Genomic DNA, 21,199 nt, shown 5'->3' on the forward strand with positions numbered 1-21,199 from the left:
TGGATAAAGTGAAGGTATTCTTAACTCTAGTGGCAAGATTACTAAGTATACAGAAGAAAAGCTATTATTTTATTGATTTAAAAGGACAAATGGGAGTGATGATTGCAGTCAGAAGATATTAATATTCTATTCACCTGGGTTCCATATCTGACTACAAAGAATTCCTGTACCAATTTTTAATTATTGTCTGGGGATTTCCCCTTCTTTTGATTAACTGGACCCTGAAAATGAATTTAAAGCTTTGATTCCAGAAAAGGAGACATTTATTTCCTACAGAGCCTTATTCTTTTACAACCTCTTAAAATAGGAGCATCCTCCTCGCCAGCGTCCTTCAAACGTGAAAATCAGCCAGTCAGAGCTTCTCTTTGGTCGTTTTAGCACAAAGGATATCTGATCTCCAAGCACGCAGCCTTTCCTCACACACACACCTAAATGGGCTGCCCCAGGAGATACTGATTTTGTGAAAGGAAACAGGACGAGCTGCCACCGGCCAGATAAGTTTCAGCTGTTCGAGAAAACACATACAGGAACTTCGAATTCCACCCTCCTTGTCCACATCCTCCTCTTCCACATGACAGCGGCAGCTCTGATTGTTGTCGTCAGCATTTCCTGGCTCCTCAGATTTGGCCTTTGCCTGGCAGGCCAGGCCCGCAGTCTGCTTGCCTTGCCGTGAAGTTGGCTCGCTCCTTGATCCAGAAAATGGAAAGCCTGGCTGCATGTCCACAAGGCTGGGGAAGGCCCAGAGAGGGCAGGGGGTCAGAAATGTTGGTGAAGCCAGCAGGAATGGCTGCCCAGTGCCTGGAGTGTAGTAGGGGCTCAATTAAACAACACCTCGTTCCCTGCATATAGGCGCCTAGGGAAACTCCCAGGATGCATCAGGCTCGGCGGTCTCTAAGGGCTGTTCTGAGCCTGAAGATCTTTCAATATTGCTAAACATATTGCTGCACCTAAATCGTATCCTCTAGAATAGAACATCTGTGTACTGCAAGGCCGTATTTATAACATGACTCTTCATCCATGCAGTGTTTTAAATACGTTCTACATACGTGCCTCAAAGTGTGAGGTGTGCAAGCTACTGATAAGTACGCTCGACCTCCATGACCTCCTTGAAAAGGCGAGATATTTGCATCCAGTAAAGATAACCCACAAGAGGGAGCGTTGGAGAGGGAGATGCTGTCACAGTCCAGCTCAATTTAGAGCTCTTCGTTTCTTTCAGTTCCTACATTATTATAATTTCTGTCAAAATTACATTTCATCAAATTAAGATCAGAAAAAAAAAGAACATTAACCTTTCAGGTGATTATCCTAGGGAGAAATAGCTAATATTTCTTTTTCTCCTTGGAGACCTCGTTAAATGATGCCTTGTTAAATCAAAATTTTGTACATAAATACCAGCCTTTGGAGACATAATCACTCTTCGATTTCGTATATCAGAAAAGATCACCCCAAAGTAGATTCCCAAGGGCTGGAAAAGTGAGGGAAGAATTGAATCCAGAAAGTCGAGGCCAAAATGATTTCGAATTTAACCATCCAGTTAATATTCTCGGTATACTCCGTGAGAACAGGCTGTGTAGCCTTATATAGTTAATACAAACTCATATAAGCAAAAAAAAAAAAAATTGCATTGCTTAGCCATGTAAAGCTATACAGGAATGAAAGATTTGAAACAAAAGTGTTGTCCTGAAAGTTACATCATGTCAAACTTACATTTGAGGAAAGAATGTTCAGTTACAGAGACGCTCTCTTATTGTGAAGCTTGTTGGTTTTTAAAAATGTTCACAGTCCTATTTGCAGAACAATGATTTCATATTTTTGATGGCCTCTATCCAGACTGCCTTCCAAAAGATTTTCTCCATTGGCCATTTTAAACCTCTTCTTTACTGATAGTCCTTTCCAGTTCATTTCTAGTCTCTTCTCCCCACCACCACCCGTAGCTCTATCCTTTATCTCCTGGGATCTCCGTGCTTTTAATCCTGAGTCATCAAATGATAATGAACAGCTCTTTATTTGCCGAGGAGAGTATCATTCATTGTTTCCCATTTTGAGGATTTAACACTATCCCATTTTCCTTTCAAATGACCTTTAGAATATAACATTTTGTATTTATTTTACAAGCCTTAGGGATTTACCTATTGTGCTAAACGTATGAAAGGGGTATTTCATTTTTTTATTTGCATTGGAGCTATTCCTTTGAATTTCTTTATTTTCACAGAATTCCATCATAAAATTTTTAGGATTTTCACAACAATTATCAAGGAATAGGAACTTTTTTTTTCATTGTGGTCTAAATCAATCACTAATTATTATTATTTTAGCTGTTTAAAGGAAACTGTCTGCCCCAAAGTATGGTTAAAAGTTAATATGTACTTCTATTATTCCAAGCAGTTCTTTGCTATTTTTAGCTGTTGTACTTGTTCTAGCCAAGAGTTCCACATCTCAGCTGGGTTGGTCACTGATCATAGTTAAAAGTACAAATAGAATTATTAAATATAAATTATTTTGATACCTGAGGACACTAAATACCTTTTAAAGGGTATCTTCTTAGTGTAATCCGGTAAGTTGTTTGAGATCAATTGAATAAAAATTTCAAATGTGTTGGAAAACATAGAATGGATGATAAGTTAGTCATTAGAAACAGTACAATGGAATAAAAGTGGGGCATTTGAGAAACTTATGACTCAAATTCAAAACTTGTTAAGTTTGGAATCTTATTCCACATCGCCAGATCCACACTAGCAGAGTGAAGAGAAAAATTGAGACAATTATCCACATAATTCAGACAAAAAATTAAGATCCAAACCCAAACAGTTTTGCCTAAATAATCTTGTGTTTGAATATTTTTTTGCCTGAATTGTTTGTCTCAGTTTGCCGCTTCATTTTGTTGGGCTAGATCTTCATTAAAAATTATTTTCGTAAAAGTTTAAGACGTCTTTTTTTTCAACTTGGATCTTATACTTAGTGCATTTATTATTTTATATTTGAAAACTAACTTATCAGAAGTTCTTCAATCCCGTGGCCCTTACAAGTTTTGCATTTTTTTTCTGAAGCAATATAAAAAATGCTTATGGTGTGTATGCAAGCTGCTGTTTTAATTAACTTTCCTGAATTTCAAACATCTATATTTTACTCTCTTATATGCTTTTAACTAAGGTATAGTAGATGCATTTTTGCTTCAATACTAATTTAAGGTGTAATATTCATTTCTTTAGAGAACATTTTTGTTGTTGTGCATGCCTAGTGTTTTGTACGTTGTATATTGCATTCAGAATATTTTTTTCCTTCTCACCTATCCACAATGCAATGCCGTTCCCATGATGCACCTCTGCTTGCTGTTTACCTGTATGTTAATTCGCTTGAATCCCATTGGCCCACTGCCATCATGTGCTCGCTGCCTGTTATTAAAAGACTCAGTCGACTGCCAAAGCAATGAAGCGACCTCTCGAAGCATCTGTAGACCTGGTACTTTGACCTTTCACCTTTCGCTTTGCATGTAGCTTTTCAGAGAACCATCTGAGATTTGTATTATTTGTAAAATATTGGTTGCAAACAATCATTATTATTAATTAATGAAAAAAATTCAATAAGGTGTTTAGCCATCTCATTTTCATATGTAATATGTGGGAGAAATTAATCCTAACAAATTTTAATACCTTTTCCAAAAGAGTGAAGCAAATTTAAAATTACTTGGCTCAGAAAATGCTCATTATAATTCTAATTAACCTTTAAATTCAAGAAATTGCCATTAGTTAAAGAAAAGAATAGGTATTAATAATAACACACATGCTTCTTCCCCCCCTTAGAATAGTTTAACTCATTTTAAAAGTCATTTTTGTTGTTGTTGTTGCTTGATAGTTTTTCTTTTCCTTAGTTAAGATGCTACCATTTTGGGTTACAGAAATCATGCTTTCGCTCTCAATAACAAATTCTCACCCATGCGACATTGCCGCTGTTTAAATTAAGGTGCATGGCAGAGGCATCTCCTTAGCTGTCATTTTAAAAAAGAATGTTGCGATTGATGATCTCTGTGGACACTGAAGGGGTGTTTGCTTTGAGTTATACATGTCTTATCCAATTCTTCCCTTCCAGGCCTTCCCTCCTGGTGCTCTTCATCCTTTACCAAAGAGACAAGCACTTGAAAAAAGCAACGGTGCCAGCACCGTCTTTAATCCCAGCGTCTTGCACTACCAGCAGGCTCTCACCAGTGCGCAGCTGCAGCAGCACACGGCGTTTATTCCCACAGGTACGTGCCCTGACAGTTCCAAGTCCTGTGTCCGTGTGCCCCTCCGGTCATGTGCTTTCTTCTCATTCCTTTCAGCTGTTTGGTGGCATCTAGTTGGCTTTGAAAGGTATGATAAATACAGCCTGAAACTCATCACTGTCCTAGCTGTCTAGGTAGATTTCCCTTGCTTGGAATGATAGCCAAAGACCATTAGGATTCTAAAGCCAAATATTTTATAGACTTAAGTGACAGGTGGAACCCGTGAGAAGCAAATAGCAGTGAGGGCTTTTGGTTTGTTGTATTTACACATGCTGTGTAAAGTTGTTTATGTAAATAAGACCTCTTATGTGTGACAGTTGAAATGTGTCATTAACCCTGAATGACCTAAAAATAGCAATCCCAGTAAATACTAACCTTTTTTTTCTGTTCCTATTCAGAGCACTAAAAAAAAGAGACTATTCAAATTTAAGCAATCCTCTACTCATGTTTTTACATCCATTCTGTCTCTTTCTCCATCCTTCTCAACTTCCACCAAGTTCACAAATCTAGAGAACTCTTATCCTCGGTTCCTAAGCCAGTGCCTGACATTATTAGGTGCTAAGGTGCTTTAACTGTCATTCCACTGAGAGATGAATTCTGTTAATCATACAGTCTTGAACTGTAAAGGATTCTTAGTGATCTCCTCATCCAATTGATTGTTTTACAGATGAGAAAGCTGAGGCCCCCTAAATGTGCAGTGACTTCCCAAGGTGGCACTACTAGTGAGAACCAGACCTAGAACCCAGTTGCTCTGTGACCAGTTCCATTTACATGACATGACACCAGCCTCCTCTAGAACTTGGTGTAAAACATCAGATAAAAGTGAAGAAACAAAAGGGCAATGCATACCAACCCTCCCCCATTTTTTACCCACCTCCCTGACCACAGACCTACACACACTGCACGCAAACATGGAGTCATTGTAAATTGACTGTGGTTTTGACCTTTTAGTCTGTGCTGAAAGCAGGAATAATATTTGCAAAATAAATAAAACTTACTAGAGTGTCCAAAAAAAAAAAAAAGAGTGACTTAGACCTTAGTGAGAAGACTGTCCACTGAGTTCTTAGTTTGAAGTCAAAATTTTCATCCCATGATAGTGACTTGAAGGTCAATATAGATGAGTAACATTTTTATCAAAAAGAGCATACTGATCCCAGTCCACATGGTTGGACTTTTCAGATTTGTTCTCCATTTTCTTAAACCTCATAGAATATCAGGAATTAGCATAGGAGGAAGTTGAATAAATATTTCTCTCAGATTCTTTGCAGAAAATCTACATTTTGAAATATTATTAAGTATGTTATTTGAATTAACTTTTTAACTATTTATTATGGTGAAAATATAAATTACATCAGTAAAGTGGTTCTTAGGATTCAGTTTTCTAATTTCAGTTCTGCTTTTCTCTTAAAATAGGTTCCTAGGCCTGTAGAGTCAGTCTCTAAATCAGCACTTACTGGAGCTTCACTCTTGTCCTGTTACAGCCGTAACTAGTGACATTTCAGTGCAGTTACAGCACAGCAGTAATTGTTATAGTAATGTTTATAAAATAATTACTAAAAGGTAAACTTACCTCGAGGTCCTGTGTGATTTTTATGTGTCTTATTTTATAGACCTTGTCACTAGATATTTTAAGAGAAAAAAATATGGAAGAATATACCGAGGGGAAAAACATAAAAGGCCAAGTCTGCTTCTGAAGACTGGGTAGTAACGCCGCTACCATTTCCTGGGAATGCCTCTGACACCCTGGAGCTAAGCCGTGCAAAAGACTGAAGGCCTCTAACTCACATTTAACACTTCAATTCAGTAATGACCGATTTGTTAAATCACTGAAAAAGGTCTCACTTAAAAATAGTTCACCTGGAAACCATTTAAAACGTTCCAAAGCAAGAGCGAGGAACATCCCTTCTGCAATGACCTGATTATAGTCGATGAGATGCTTTGTACCGAGGCTCCCAGGCTGCACGGACGGCTGTGGTTGTGCACTTCCGCCCTCTGCTGGGTTCTTTAGGAACTGCTCAAGTGTCTCCGGCAGCCCTCAACGGAGCGGGCTTTAGGAGCCGAAAGAGGGTCCTCGCCCACTTAATCCTGTGGGTTAGAAGTATTCCCACCTGTAACATGATATAAATGTCATAGGGAACAAACATGTGGATCTCATGCTCTGAAATGGTATTTCAACTTCTAAGAAGTTTTTGCATGTTTTAAATGATGAAAGAAAATAGTTTTATAAAAAGGAAATTAGCATAATCTTTCTCCCACTTAAATCCGTAACAGAAAGTTCAGTGTTTATTTTGGCTCTAGTTTTTATTTCAGGCTTGCTTTCTTATAAGCCACATTTTCAACCTAAATTGAAGTGATAATGATCATAATTATTCATTGTTAATCATTGTTTTAAACTCGACCAATTAAGTGACGATGTTCAAAAATAACTTTTTTAACTTGATCGCTAATGGGCTCATTACTTTTAAACTGAGAGATTTTGATTTTTCTATAAATACGTTACACTAACAATTATCATAAATATGAAACAAAAAACCTTTTATGTTCTCCTGGAAGTTACCCTTTATTGAAAGATCATTCGTAGTGAAGTTTTTAATATGCTACTAAAATTCTCCCATTGACACAATGTGACTGTGGGTTTTAGGAATTCTGCCTCCAGGCTGTGCAGATATAAATACAATATATTATGCAAAATACGGGATTCTTCTTCAAAACCATGCTAATATCATTATCACCTTGGTTGATGCCCTAGCATATTTGCAGTGAGTGGGACTTTTTTCTTTTCGATAGGAATTATTTTAACCTAGTAGTCTTACTTTTTCTTTGCTATGTTAGGAAAGTGACAAAAACCACACGCACTTACAAAAATAGCAGCGCAATAGTTCTTGGCATTTCTCTGACAGGTTTATTCTAAGTTACTGTAAATGTTCTCAAAGACATTATCTCATTATTCTTTAAGATAGTCTGCCAGTGGAAGGCACACTGATTTGCATTTTGCAGATGGGGAAACTGAGGCTGGGCCTGTGCTGCAAAGTAGAATATATAACTCATGGTTTGTCCAGATAATTCTGACTCACAGATTCTAGAGCTGAAATATCTGTGCAACCGAAGCAGAAAACTTCTGAGGTTTGGTTGATAGGATTAGTGTCTTAGTGAAGTGCTTCTGCCAGTCAGAACAAGACGACCCACTGACTCCTCCCTTGATTTCTTTCATTCTGTTGGAAATACAGAAGAAGTAGGACAGGGGCGTGCTAGCCCGACTGTCACCTAGTGATCAGAGACCATGCTGTTCATAAGGTTGTCACCCACCTGGGTGAAAGATTTGTCAGTGTTTGCTGGAAACCGTATCTGTACAACCACAGCAGAATTTATTTATCCCATTCAGTTCAGCAAGTGGTTCTTGAACACATAGTATGTTCTGGGTTCCATAGCCAGGATGGGCATACAAAGGGCTTCAGAACAAGGCAGAAACCAAATATAATCCAAAGCGTGAAGGGCTTTCTTAGGAAATGGGCAAAGCTATTTGGGAGTGAAGGAGAAAGAGGCAATGTGTTTTGGCCACTGGACATGCAGTAGGTGGTGGCAACAAAGGATATAGAGAAAGAAAGACTTTCCAAAAAATGAGAAATTTACTTAGGACTTTGAAAGGAAATTTTTACTGGTGAGGAGCACCGTCCCAGGCAGGGGAGCCGCATGGATTGAGAAGAGCGTATTTGAGGAGTAACAAGTCGTCCATTGTAGCTCTAGTGTCAAGTACTTAAGGGGCTATGTTGGGCAGGGGGTGGGGGGCAGTGAGAGGGGTGAAAAGGCAGAGATGGGGCTTGAAAAGAAAATCAGGACCAGAATCCGGTATTGAGGAAGACAGCCACATACTGCAAAAAGTATGTTTCCAGTATTCGTATAACCTTCAGGTCACACAGAGAAGACACTCATCAAATTAATCTGATCGACCATTTCAGCCACATTCTGTACTTAAGGCAAAGGACATGTCCACTCCTAGCCCAGTGTGCCTGCAGGAGCTGCTACTGCTGGTTTGCAACCCAGTGACATTCACATGCGCTCCAAGATAGGCAGATGTTCCAAGAAAGCCCATCCACATTGGAATGCAAGAGAATAATATGGAATTTTTATAGGGATAACTTTGTATCCAGCCATGGTTGACTTTAAAATAGAATCAGTCACAAACTGGGTCCTTTAATAAGTCTTAGGAACAGAAAGCTCCCAATACACTCTCACTGATGGCTGAGAACATTCACTCAAATGATTGGCTACCTACTATGTGCCCCGTAGATGTAGACAGACATGGACCCTACCCTCCAGAGTTTACAGTGGGGGAGGAGAGGTGGATGTTCAGTAAATAGCCATATAATTAATATAATATATATAATATATAATTAGAACTTTTTATGAGTACAGTGAATGAACAAGTAAAGTGTTCAATAAGATTTAAAATAGAAAACTGCTTTACATGGCATGTGGAGGTAGGTAAATGAACAATTATAAACAGTTTTCTAAAGAAATGGCATGTACTTTGAGACCTGGAAAATGAAGAGGGGTGTAAAGATGATTTGGGCCAGAGGGGACAGCTTGTGGGAAGCACAAAAGGAGGACAAAGGTGTGATGAGTTCAGTTCAAAGAAATGAAAGGCTGATCTGTCTGGAGCATGGTGTCAGGGGGAGGGGGCTTTAGGCTGAGCTGGGGAGATGGAGACTAGACCATGGGAATCTTTATCCTAAATGCAATGAAAAGACAATAAATCATTTCCAGCAGAGAAGTGAACAGACTGTATTGGGGAAGGTTCACTCTGCCAACAGAGTGGAGACGAGACTAAAGAGGGGACAAGACTGGAAGCAGGAAGACCAGTTAGGATGTTACTGAGTAGCTCAGCCCAGACACGGTGATCGGGACTTGAGAAGTGGCAGCCGAGATGGACCAACAGACAAACACAAGATGCGATTTACAAATAGAATTGCTTTTTCTTACTGGTGAGTTGAACCAGGGAGTTTCACGAGGGGAAGTGGTGTCAGGGAGAACTTTTCAGCTGAGGCTTGAGCTTCTCCACCATTGGAAGATGGTGATGTCTTCCCTGGATGGAGAAAAGGACTCCGTGGGAAAGACAGACTCTTGGACGTGTAAATTTTGAGACACTTGTGAGATGTCCAAGGAGAAAGGCTAGGTAAACAGTTAGATGGAGGACCTGGAGCTCAGAGGAGAGTTCTGAACAGGATACATAAATTTGGATACCTTGAGCATGTAGATAGTATTTAAGTCCGAGATTGAATGATACCGTGGAATGAATGATATACCAGAAAAAAAGTATAGGGTAGATGGAAAGGAGCCAGACTGAGCCCTGAAAAACTCCAGTATATAGAGATACTCTGTGTGTGTGTGTGTGTGTGACTGTATTAGAACATCCAAGGAAAAAGAGTGGCTTATTACAGAGAAAATAGCCAAGTGCTAAATGTTACCACGACTTAGGAAATGGATGAAGATGGAAGGGTCCCTACTGACTGCAGAAATACGGAGTTCTCTGATGACATTAGCAGTCTGAGTGGAGAGGTGAAATGAAAGATTGGAGAGAACTGAAGAATGAATGGGGGCAAGGGAGTGACAATTTATGTGTAGGTAACTTTCCAGAAATTTGGGTGTGAAGATTAGGAAGATAGGGCTGGAGAAAGACAGGGTGTTGTGAACAGGATTTGGAGGTGTGTGTGTGTGTGTGTGTGTGTGTGTGTGTGTGTGTGTTTTCAGTAAGCTATGTTAGCACGTGTTTGCCGAAGAATCCAGCAGTAGCCCGATTAAGCAGCCTCTTTTCCTGACTAGTTAATGTTAGCCTGATCAAAATGAAGTCCAGGCAGAAAGTCTTCTGCAGGTGTGAGAATAAAGACCTACACACCTCAAGATTCTTCATCAAGATCTCAGAAGGCAGTTCTAAAACCCTAAGTGGGCACACCTTCATTAAAAATGTTCTTTGGCACCCACGTGACACCCAGTCTTCAGTTATCTCAATCCTTATGTTACCTTGATTTTTCACACTAAGGAAGTGAACCAGAAGTAGATAATTCCTTTCAATACAATTCTTTTTTTCAGTATTCCACAACATAACATCTCTGTTCATGATCAGGTTTCTGATTCAAGTCCATTAACAAGGCCACTTAAAAGAAAGGCAACTATTTCCAAGGAAGGACTGAAATCTGCCCTCCCTCCTTTGCCCTTCCCCACCTAGACATCAACTTGAGATTTCCTAGGAGTTCTGCCAAAGGTCCCCCTCAGGGATCACCTAATAGCAGTCATAACAAAAATCCCTGGCCGTGGTCCTATCGCAGCCCCAGTTCTGTGCTGTTTTGCCTCTACGGTGTTTGGATTATATTGCTCGCCACCACTCCTTTATCATAATGAATCTCATGACAGAAAATAGGTCACAGACACATCCAGGTCATTCCGTCACAGGAACTCAGTCTTCCTATGTTGAGGGCTTTCAAATTCACCTGCCCTGCCACCATTGGATTTGGAGGGTACGGAATCTTAATTCCTGTCTTTATTTTCCTATTGTTAGTGACACAAAACATTCTACAATCAAACAAGCAAGCTTTTAATGCAATAAGGTCAGTCTGATCTAGTGAATACAAAACCTGACCTGGATTTAGGAATAGCATTCTATTTCCAGCCTTGCCCTTGACTCCCATGCTGCATGACCTTGGAGTAGTTACTATGCCTCAGATTTTTCATCTGTAAAATACCCACATCCTACCTCCGAGGATTAACTGGAGAATGTCTGTAAGATACTGTGAGGTCTTAGAGAAAGGAGCTGCCGCATTATCACATGCCATTCTTACTAGAATCATGTTGATGGATAAGAATCAAAAGTGTGAAAAGTGTAGTCGAAGGAGTGCACTTCGAATAATATTGGCTTAAACTAAGTCAGTATGTTTGTGTCCGCCCTGAAAAAAACAGGAATGACTCTAAAGGACTGTGTTAACTAACCCTACTTATTTCTGGTTGTGCTTCAATCTCACTTTGAATGTTAACTCTAAACCGCTAACCTGTTTCTTTCCCTTTATTCACTTTTTTCCACCCACCATTGCATGACATGCAGGGTCAGTTTTGTGCATGACACCCGCTACCAGTATTGGTAGGTTTCAACCTTTTTTTATTTGTCTTTTATATTATGTAAAATACCTTCACTTGTTTGAGATTTATTTCAGAGACGGTAGAAATGCTTTAGGAACTGGTAGATCTGAAGGCTTATTTGGCTTTAGAGTTAATGTATAGGCTTTTTAAATGTACTTGTATATTTAACGAGATGACCATTTCAGTGTGACTAGAGCAACCACTGTGTCAGAACAACCACTGCAAAACATAAAACCACAAGTACGAGTCTGCTTTTTAATGATATGTATTTTGTTTCTCTTTATAGTTTATACGGTTTAGCATAAGAAAGAAAAAAAGCTCTATCAGAGAGGCAGGCTAATTTCATCAATGTTTTAAAGTTTCATGTGGTGTGCCTGTACCTCCTCTTTGCTGTGTGTTAGAGTTATCAGAGTTTCCCAGAAGTATTTATCTTAAAAGATTATGAATGGATGTATTTTGAAAAGAAATGTCTGAACTGCCTTGCTTTATTATCCTTTTAAATTTTGTGTTAATTTCTTTGTAATGAGTATTTGCACTTTACCATTCCCTTAGATGTTACCTTTTCATGCTGAATACATAGCTACCCCCGACACGTTCCGACGCCTTGGTACAAAAGGCTGTCTTAAGGACGTATGGACTGGTAGTTCCATTTAGAGTAAAGGAAAATATACATTGGCAAAATTTGTCTGGCTACTCCACAGTGACTATGTTAGCATTTACATCAAGGCCGTGATTTTTGCTCCATTGTTTATTGACCCAGCTAGACCACCATCCCCAGTAATTCCAGTTCAAACGAGCAGCCCCAAATTGACCCCCCAAAATTCAATTTAATCACAATTAATTAAAGAAAAAACTCTAACCCAAATTAGGCCTATATATTGAGCCTTTGATGTTTTAGAATGCTAATTAAAAATGAACATCATGTACTCTTACTCGTTTGGACATTACATTTCGTGTTTTTAGAAGCGCCCTTTATTTCAGGCACCGTAGGCTCTGAATTGGGAATGATCTATTGTTAGACGTAAATGTTTATAAATACATCAACCAAAGTAATCTGCTTTGGCCTTTCTGGGAATCACTGATTATGTTTTAAAACTTCCTTTAATTGTACTTGTAATAAGCTATTTTCCCTTTTTTATTTCTCTCCCATGCTTCCTTGCTTTGCATTGTGATTGCATGCCATCTGCTGGTTTAACCCATGATGGCTTGCTGCTCTGATATTCACCATGCCAAAATACCACTTCTATTACCATAATGCTACACCCTCCTGTTCATTGCTCCCATGGTTCCCCTCCTGAAAGTACCCATGATGCACAGCGCTACGTCAGCCACTGTCTCTGCAGCAACAACTCCTGCAACAAGTGTCCCCTTCGCAGCAACAGCCACAGCCAATCAGGTTTGCTCCTTTTAAAGCTTTCTTTCACAAATCCCAAACTCTAAATGAGTGCTGATATTTAAACAAAAAAAAATTCTCAACGAGAATTTTTTTTTCATGTTTATCCATCAAATTTTATTTTCGATTAGTTTACAGCCAGCATTTATGGACAGGTTGCACTTATTTAGAGTTAACATTTACTGCAAATAATGATGTAGCTATGTTTTGTGTTGCACTGTTTGTTTTCGTACCTAATATTGTGTAATTAACCTGACAGGCTTCAGTTCCTTTTAGTCCAGCAGCACGTATCCAGTGGTTTGTGAATTGCCACAGAAAACTCGCAGAAGCACGCCGGGGGGTGGGGAGGGGGTGCTTCAAAACTGGCTCCGTGCTGATTCAGTTCATTCAGACCCTATTATCTGTGGTGGAGGGAAAGGAAATTCTCCTCTTAGAAAAGCCTCCCCTCTTTTTCCTTCACGTCATATTTGAGGTCTGAATGATTCTTGTTAACATCTCACCTTGGTCCTGTGTGCACCCAAACTCACCTGGTTCTCGCTTTGCGATCTGGTCAGATACTGGCGTAAGAGCCAAACCGCCCTGGAAGAGGGGTGCTGGGCCACCGAGTTCTCGAAGGCTGGATGTAACTGATTAGGGACGTTTAATCCTTTGGTTTAATGCACGTGCCAGTAAGACCATGGATGGACTTTTTCAGTGAGGGCCAGTTGGTGTTTCCCTCTCTAATCCTGACCCCAGGCAGCCAGCTTGCAAACACGTGCCTCTGGTCACAGGAGGGGAGTAGGAGCATCAGCTCTCACCTCACCCGGAAAACACTTTATTGCGCATGCCCTCCCCTCATAGAAGAGCAATTTGGGTTTTATTGTTAACACAGCCTTTTTTGTTTTTAAACAAAATCAACTGTATTGGTAAAAGATGACAAGACATATTATAGGAGGAGGCTGGAGGGAAGGTCCCACCTAATGTGAGAAACTGGGAAAAATCATGTCTGTGCATAAATGGCAGATTCCCACCTGCGTTCTGCAGGCAGGAAGGGCCGATTCACACTCCTTCCCTGTTCCAGTGAATAAGCGAGTCCAGAGCTAGAGGTTTCTGCACAAGAAGAGAGAGATGTGAGTGCACCTGACTGCAGGAGTAGAAGTACAATCCCGTGGGCTCCTCCCAGGCCCCCTGAATTGTGATTAAAGCAGAAAAGAACGAGGAGGGAGGGGGGTGCCCAGTGGGCGCTCAGAGGCAATATTGACGATGCCTCAGTTCCTCACTCGCCCCATCGAAATGCCCACTGCCCACGAAGGAAAGCCTGCTCAGCCTCCTAGCAGGTGTAACAAGGAACAGCACATCAGTTTCTTGAGCTGAGAAGGTTGTTTTAAATGATGGGATGGGAGAAGGGGAGACAGTGAGCATCCTTCCATTATTAGGTTCAAAGCACCTCTTTTCACTTGGTCATTCTTAGTAGAGACACTGGAAGTGTTTCTTTTGTGTCTAAGTCCTGCCTTCTTGAACCATGTTTTTATGCTTTTTGACGGAAGTTGTAACAGTGCCTTCATAAGAAAACAAGTTTGTAGTGTGATACAGTATTTGCTACGATGGAATTTAACATTAGACTTTGTGGCAAGTTAAGGACTTTTAATACATTCCTCTTTCCTAGGACTGGGAAAGATCAAGACAAATCTGTTTATTATGATAAATTCTTAATCATGTATCATAAATATTTTTCCAGCCTCGTAAATTTTTGGCTCCCTTTAGTAGAAAAATGTTTGAGAGACTGCATACAGGTGTGTAAGTTTATGAAGGCAGGAAGCATGAACTATTCAGGAGCTAAAATACACCACTTCACAGCACAGTGTGGTTGGTAAAGGAGCTAACAAGTTAACTTCAGTTAAGCCCAAAGAAGTATAATTATAGGAGTGCCTGGCAGTAGCTTCAGGAATCCTAGATTCTGCGTTTTGCACTTTATCAGATGTGACAGTCCCTGGACTGCACCTCAGTGATGGAGAACAGAAATCCTCTAGCAGCTCTTGATGAAGGTCTGCTTGCACATGAAAACAACAGGAAAAGAAATAGTGGTAGATTTTCAGATAGGACATTCTTAATGTATTTTCCACAAGTTTCAAAGAGCAAAGCAGCTACAAGAGAACTTGGAAATTCCTTCAGTGCCCAAGAGTTTAGAATTCAGAGTGATTGCTGATGACTGTGAAGTGACAAGTTCTCATCTTGGTAGAACTTCACCCTTTAAACTCCCATGGAACCGTTTCCATGTGAACTGTAGGTCGTTTAGACAAGATGACTCTTGTTTCCTCGTTCGTGAAAGGAAAACTAGAGCTAGACAGACTCTGAGGTCCCTTCCAGCTCCGAGACCCAGCGGACCCCTGGTCCCTCAGCAGGTGTGCCCGCCCCAACGCGGGAGAACACAGATACAAACAGAATGGAAGGTGGTGCTGGTGAGTTCAGAGCTCAGCAAATGAGAAGCATCCTGCCTTCTTTCCCTTCACTGAGCAATCTGTCTTCAACACAAAACGTGGTAGGGTTTTGGCAGTCTTTCAGTTCATTTGCAACCGTTAGTCAGGCAGCGCAAATAGTTCAAATCTCATAGGTGTCTGTAATTACACACAAGTCCTTCACAGAAGGAAGAAGATAGACTGGAACATCCCATGACAGCCTGGTCCAGTGTTCCTTTCCACGTTACCCCACGGTGGGTCAGGACGCACGAGCAGCAGACCTGTGAATGCCACCTACCCTCAGGGCTCTGTCAGGGTGCCCGCGTGAAAGTTTGAACTCAGCTTAGACTTGTTTGAAACTAAATGACAACAAAATCCAAATACTTTGGAGAAAGAGAAAACAGTTTTTTGGTTATTTAGCTCTGGGAGTAGATAAGGAAACAAAAATACAATCAACATATTTACTGACAGCTATCTTCTGTTCCAGTTAGGGTCTCTGGGCCTTAATACACAAATTATACCTAATAATTATATCATTATTATTTACAAACTCCTTATATGTACAAGATACTATTGTAGATGCCTTCTATAATACATTACGTATTCTATTGTATATCATATCATATATGAGAGAGAGCACGTATGTATAAGGTACACTCCATCCTTACAACAGTGTTATAAGTACGATTATTGTCATCCCATTTTGTAGACGGTAAAACTGAAAGAAAGGTTAACTACCTTAGCCAGAGTGAAACATCTAGTATAAGGTCTTGCTGGAATTCAAACCCAGGGCAGTTTGATTCCAGAGGCCTTGCTCTTAACCACCACACTATACTGCCCCTCTCTAGAATTATAAATAGATGGAAGTCACATCTTCCACAAATAAACTGTCTTTAAAGTGAAACCCCATAGCAGCACGCTCTGCTGCTTTGGGGAGAAGTGAAGGAGCTCTGCTAATACAGCGCAAACTGAGGTGAATCCTAAGCTGGGGGAGGAGCTGAGTCTGAGCGGAGCGTCCACCTAGTTCTGTAACAGCCAGGTCATGCCTGGAAACCACACACGCAGTTGATATTATTAATTATAGTATATAACCATTTATTGATATTCTTGGTAATACTACACCAGTGAGTAGGCTGAAAATTATGGAGAACTTCTGTACCAGTAAGACGAGGACTAAGATGAGAGATGAAGAGGAATTAGCCTTTAGTCCTAGTGAAGCAGATTCCTGGCTGCTTTTGTGTGAATCACGGCCCTGGACTTGACTCCCAGCCTCTGCCGGTCGTCTCAGAAGTAGCTTGGTAACAAGGGAAATCGGCAGTGAAATGAGTGCTGTCTGCGTCCGTCAGTTTCAGTCCACTAGCAGATGCTCGGAATGTACAAATCTACAGATGCCTGTACTAAAACCAATTTAACCTTAGAGTGTACATTAAAAGAAGTGGAGGTGACCTGCTCTGGGTTATCTAATCTTTTTCATTTATAAGAAACGTTATTTAAAAAACTGAGGCTGCAGATCAAAATTCCTCTAACTTGAATCTTTGTGGTTCTCGATCCTGTCATTGCTTTATTATTTTTTACATGAAAAATATGTTCTATTTCCAAAGAGGAGAAGATAATTTCCAAGTAAATATACTTCAAATCTTTGGGGTTTCTTCTGTTTATATACAGAGATTATTCAACGTACCTAATGACATCCTTGAAGGCCCAATTAAAATACAATTTATATTCTGAGTCTGTCCCTGAACCCCTGCAGCTAGAATTTCTTATTCTGTCCTCTGAATTCCACAAGGACTTTATCTGCATGTTCCTTAAAGCATCATCATTAGACTGAAGGAGTGACAGTGCAGATGCACAGAGCGGGGAAGTGGAAAGCTTAGCGGAGCAAAGCTAACAGTGCAGTTGGTCAGAGAGCCAGTTGACGGGAGCGGCTGCAACACAGGTTTGATTCCGATTGTGCAAGACTTAGGCGCCAAGGTAAAAAGGGTTCGGCCTTTATTTGGCCACTGGAGGTTTTCGAGCAGGAAGATGACGGAGCAGAACTCTCAAAAGAGCGAGCAGATGGATTCGCGGCGAGAGGGTCCGCGAGACCACGGGGAGGTTTTAACAACAGCCCGAGCTGAGACGGGGCGGCTGGCAGGTGGCCTCCTTGGTCTTGCCTTTGCCTGTGACACGGGGAGGGTCACTTTTAGCCAAAGAGAAACACGAGAACTACTTCCTACTATGGCACAACCTGTCCCCGTAACTGTCACACGGCAGAAAAAGAGATCTGGGCTGACAGGAAGGGTAAACCACAGGAAGTTGCCCTGGAGGCCCGGCACTCCGCCCTCCAAGGCCAGCAGGTGGGCGGCCTCCCTGGTCAAATGCCTCACGTGTGCTCACCTTTGACGTGCGGCCCCCCACTCCCTACCGAAAGGAGACTTAGAGCCACAGAAGCTGCGGGACCTCTCGGGCCTTTGCTCGAAAGAAAGAGTCCCTGAAGGTTTGGAGTGAGTGTGTGCTGTCTGTGTTTCCACAGTGAGAGCTGTGTGGCCATTGAGGGCAATTATTCATCTAATTCATTCTGGGTCATGAGTCCACATGGGGAGGAAAAATTCTTACATATTGAATACTAGGAATATATTTTAATGGAGCACCGCAAGCAGGGTCTTTAAAGCTGGTGAAATCAAATTATGTTTCTGGCAGTATGTTAACAGCACTAATCACATCTCCAAACAGTGCTGATTCATGTTTCAAATGATGACCTCAGGTCTTGTCACATCTTCTGAATCCTTCGCCCAAAACAATCTATTCAACAGGAAGTTGGCCTTAGCAAGAGTTTATTGAAAATGAGTTACTAATATATCCTTCATGCCTGGCCCACCATTTGTTGGGATGTTTGGTAAGTCAGAAAACCCCATTTTGCAGATCTGTCTGATTTGTTTACTATATATGATAATCAATTTCTATAATATCTTACCAGACAAATAATAACAGGCAACCAAATTCATCTGTTGTGCTTTATCTGGCCTGCTATAGATTACTAAAGAGAGATGGGAAAATTTTAAGAGCATCAGATTTTACTTATTTCTCATGTATAAATATGAACACAACTTCAAAGCTATTTGACATGGATTCTTGGATGTCTATACACAGAGTTATAGTCAATTACCCTATCCTAACCAAGAGATCTAGAAAGGCAAGGTCATGCTTTACTTACTCTCTCATCTCAGAGAGTTGTATAAAGCATCTATTATTCAAAGCCATCTGTTAGGACTATATTCAGACAAATGTAGGAGGCATTAAACATTCCCCACTATTCACCACTTGACCCATTTGGAGCCTGTGTTTTTTTCACAAGAAAAGTCTTGGTTCTGCCAAGCCCCAGCATGGGAGGAGTAGCCCCCGGTCAGCTACCTCTCCTGAAATACACAGCAAAGCGGCCAGCCTCCCCGTCCCGTACGGATGATGAAACCGTGAGACGCTCCTTTCCTGAGGTTTGCTGGTTCCTGAGACCAGAGGATAGAAAGCAGCTGGGCCCCAAGTGTACTGTGCTCCAAAAAGGCCAAGACAGCAACTGTCCAGATCCAGCCCCTGTGCACAGTGCGGGACATCTGTCTCTCAGCGTTGTGATCATGCTGAAGTTGTGAACCACCTGTAACTTTTTCCTGATGGTCTGACTATAGAGGAGGGTTCGGTTTCAGCAATGGAGCCGGTTGCTTCAAATGAGCCAGAATTGCCGTCTCACTCAGAGAGGCAGTGAGCAAACGTGTTTGTGTGTGTGTGTGCAAAGGGAGAGGAAGTAGGGGGAGACAAAGGGAGAGAGAGATTGATTGGAACGTGATGTATCTATTCAAGTAAAAAAACCAAACCCTTAAAAATGACAATGTTTGCATTTTGCACTCAGTGAGCGCTGTTAGTTAAAGCCGCTTGGCCATTTGGGTCTAAACTCCATGGTGTAACGTGACGAGGGCACTGGAATGCCAACTTGCTCATCAGGTCCAAAAACAATTAAGGGTAAAAGGAAGGCGAGGTGGGAGGGGTGCTCTGTATGTCTTCGGTGGCCTTGGATCTTTGAGAGCCGTATAGAGGTAGATCGATTTTTTTTCTCTTCAAAAAATGAGAAAATAAGAAGAAAAAAGACCTTTTCTTTGCCTGTCTCCGAAGCAGCCGCTTTGCAGAACTACCGTGAGGTTTAATTAATATATGTATTTGCAGATTCTCCAAGGAAAGGCTGAGTTATGTAAGTGTTGTAATCTAGTACATTTTCATTTTTCATGAATAATTTACACCTCATGGTGGGAAACTTGGGTAGAATTCTTTTGTGTGTATCACCTGAAGACATCGTATCAGTTCCAATTTTGTGCGGCTGAGGAGAAAATGTCAAGGGGCCTTCGTGGGCCTGCACTGCCCCGTGGGTGGTCCTGCTTCCGGTCCCTCAAAGCCCATCCTCTTTTGCATTTTGATGGAATTTGTGGAGGAAGGATCTTTTTCAACTGAAAAGTCATGTTCCCAGTAGTACTTCGGCTTTTGTTGACGGTAATAAAAATCGTGCTCATTTTCCTAATCTTAGGTTTTGTCTTTTGAGAGGAATAAATAGACAGTTCATCCCAGAGTGTGTTTATTTCCAGCTCTACATTTGTGGGGGCAGAGAGACGAGGTGCAGTGCAGGAATTTAGATCCATTGCCCAGGGTCGAAAGATGAATGGGGTCTCGTTCTTAATAAACGTTGCTACGAACAGAGTAGAATTTTGATTTATAGGCGTTTATCTCCCCAAGCTCTGCCACTGCTGTCTGCCTCTCCTCCCTCCCACCTGTGTGTCTGGGGGGAGTTGCCAGTCTTGCTGCGAGGGTGGACCAAGAGAGCAGCCCCTCGCTGTCTCCTGATACAAAGGAGGGACAGTTAGCTAGCCTGACTGCCACTCCGCTTGCTGGATATGAAGCCACCACAAGTCACAGACAAACAGGCATGAGGTCCGGCCTCAGCCCCTTCCAGCGTTGCCTCTGGGCCACATCGCCGGAGGCAGTGGCTTCCAAGGCCAGACCTGAGTCAGCTGACATTCTAGAGGCCACCAGTGTAGGGAGGTGGTAAAGGCACCGGGGAGTTTACTGCCTAGTCAAAGAGATGTGAAGCAAACCGACAGTGTCACAAAATGAAATAGTCAAACGTCACTGTGCTGGAAGTAAGCTCCAGGGCAGGGCCTTACCCCTAAAGTGGGGAAGTAGATCTTGAAGGATGTGCAGGGATTAACTAAGGAACAGGCGACGTTGTTCCTGACCAGGGTGAAGTTTAAGGGGTGGAGCAGCGTAGGGTACGGGGCGAGGGGACTGGCATTATAAGTGTCCCAGCATTATGTTTTACACGCGTCCTCACGTTTAACCCTATCAGACACGTCCTGTTTTCCCTCTTTAACGTGTGAAGAAATCAAGGCTCAGATGTGACTGTGGCTCTAACTGGTGGAAGAGCCTGCATTTGACCTCAGGACTTTGACGCTGAAGTCAGTGCTTCCCCGTTACCCACTGTCTTCCCCAATAGCCTGCGCGGCTCAGACGGGAGTCTCAGGATCAGCCTCGGACTTTCTCCCCCTGTAGACGCAGATGGAGCAGCTGTTACTATGTCACATCTAAAGAGGGGGCACCCTGGCTGCCGTACACTAGGCGATTTGCTTTAGGGCACACTGCAGTGAGTGAGAGAGTGAGGGGAAGGCACATCTGGGCAGTGCTAGAAAATTCCGTCGAGCAGGTGAGGAGGAGTTAGGTTATCAAGAGCCTCGGGTGGCAGAACGAGAGCAGGACAGCCAAATGCGAACGAGAGACTTGGAAACACTGATCTGCTGGGAGTGAGTGGGTGGGTGTGAGCTGGGATAGGCTGAGTGCAGGGTAACTGGTGAGAAGCTGCTTCACCGATGAAGTAGCTTCAAAGGAAGGAGCTTCATCAATGGTAAGAGAAACTGGGGTAGAGAGAAAAGAGGAAGTATGGGAGAAGGATTGGTACCTGCCGGGGACTGTTTC

General features: G+C 41.7%; 1 protein-coding gene across 8 annotated transcripts in view; it reads left to right on the forward strand.

The window, feature by feature from the left end:
* Positions 1 to 21,199, forward strand: part of MBNL2 (muscleblind like splicing regulator 2) — a 158,333-nt gene that overhangs the window by 121,285 nt on the left and 15,849 nt on the right. For 4 of the 8 annotated variants that reach the window (XM_072976463.1, XM_072976464.1, XM_072976465.1 and 1 more), the window contains 2 exons: positions 3,406 to 3,459; positions 4,087 to 4,240. In XM_072976463.1, the coding sequence (XP_072832564.1) occupies positions 3,406 to 3,459; positions 4,087 to 4,240 (208 nt within the window). Of the gene's footprint in view, positions 1 to 3,405; positions 3,460 to 4,086; positions 4,241 to 5,671; positions 7,998 to 12,687; positions 12,783 to 21,199 lie in introns of those variants that run through there. The other 4 variants (XM_031684421.2, XM_072976467.1, XM_072976466.1 and 1 more) reach the window with 4 other exon arrangements.

The sequence above is a fragment of the Vicugna pacos genome, chromosome 14 (assembly GCF_048564905.1).
Source record: "Vicugna pacos chromosome 14, VicPac4, whole genome shotgun sequence".
Taxonomy (NCBI): Eukaryota; Metazoa; Chordata; class Mammalia; order Artiodactyla; family Camelidae; genus Vicugna; species Vicugna pacos.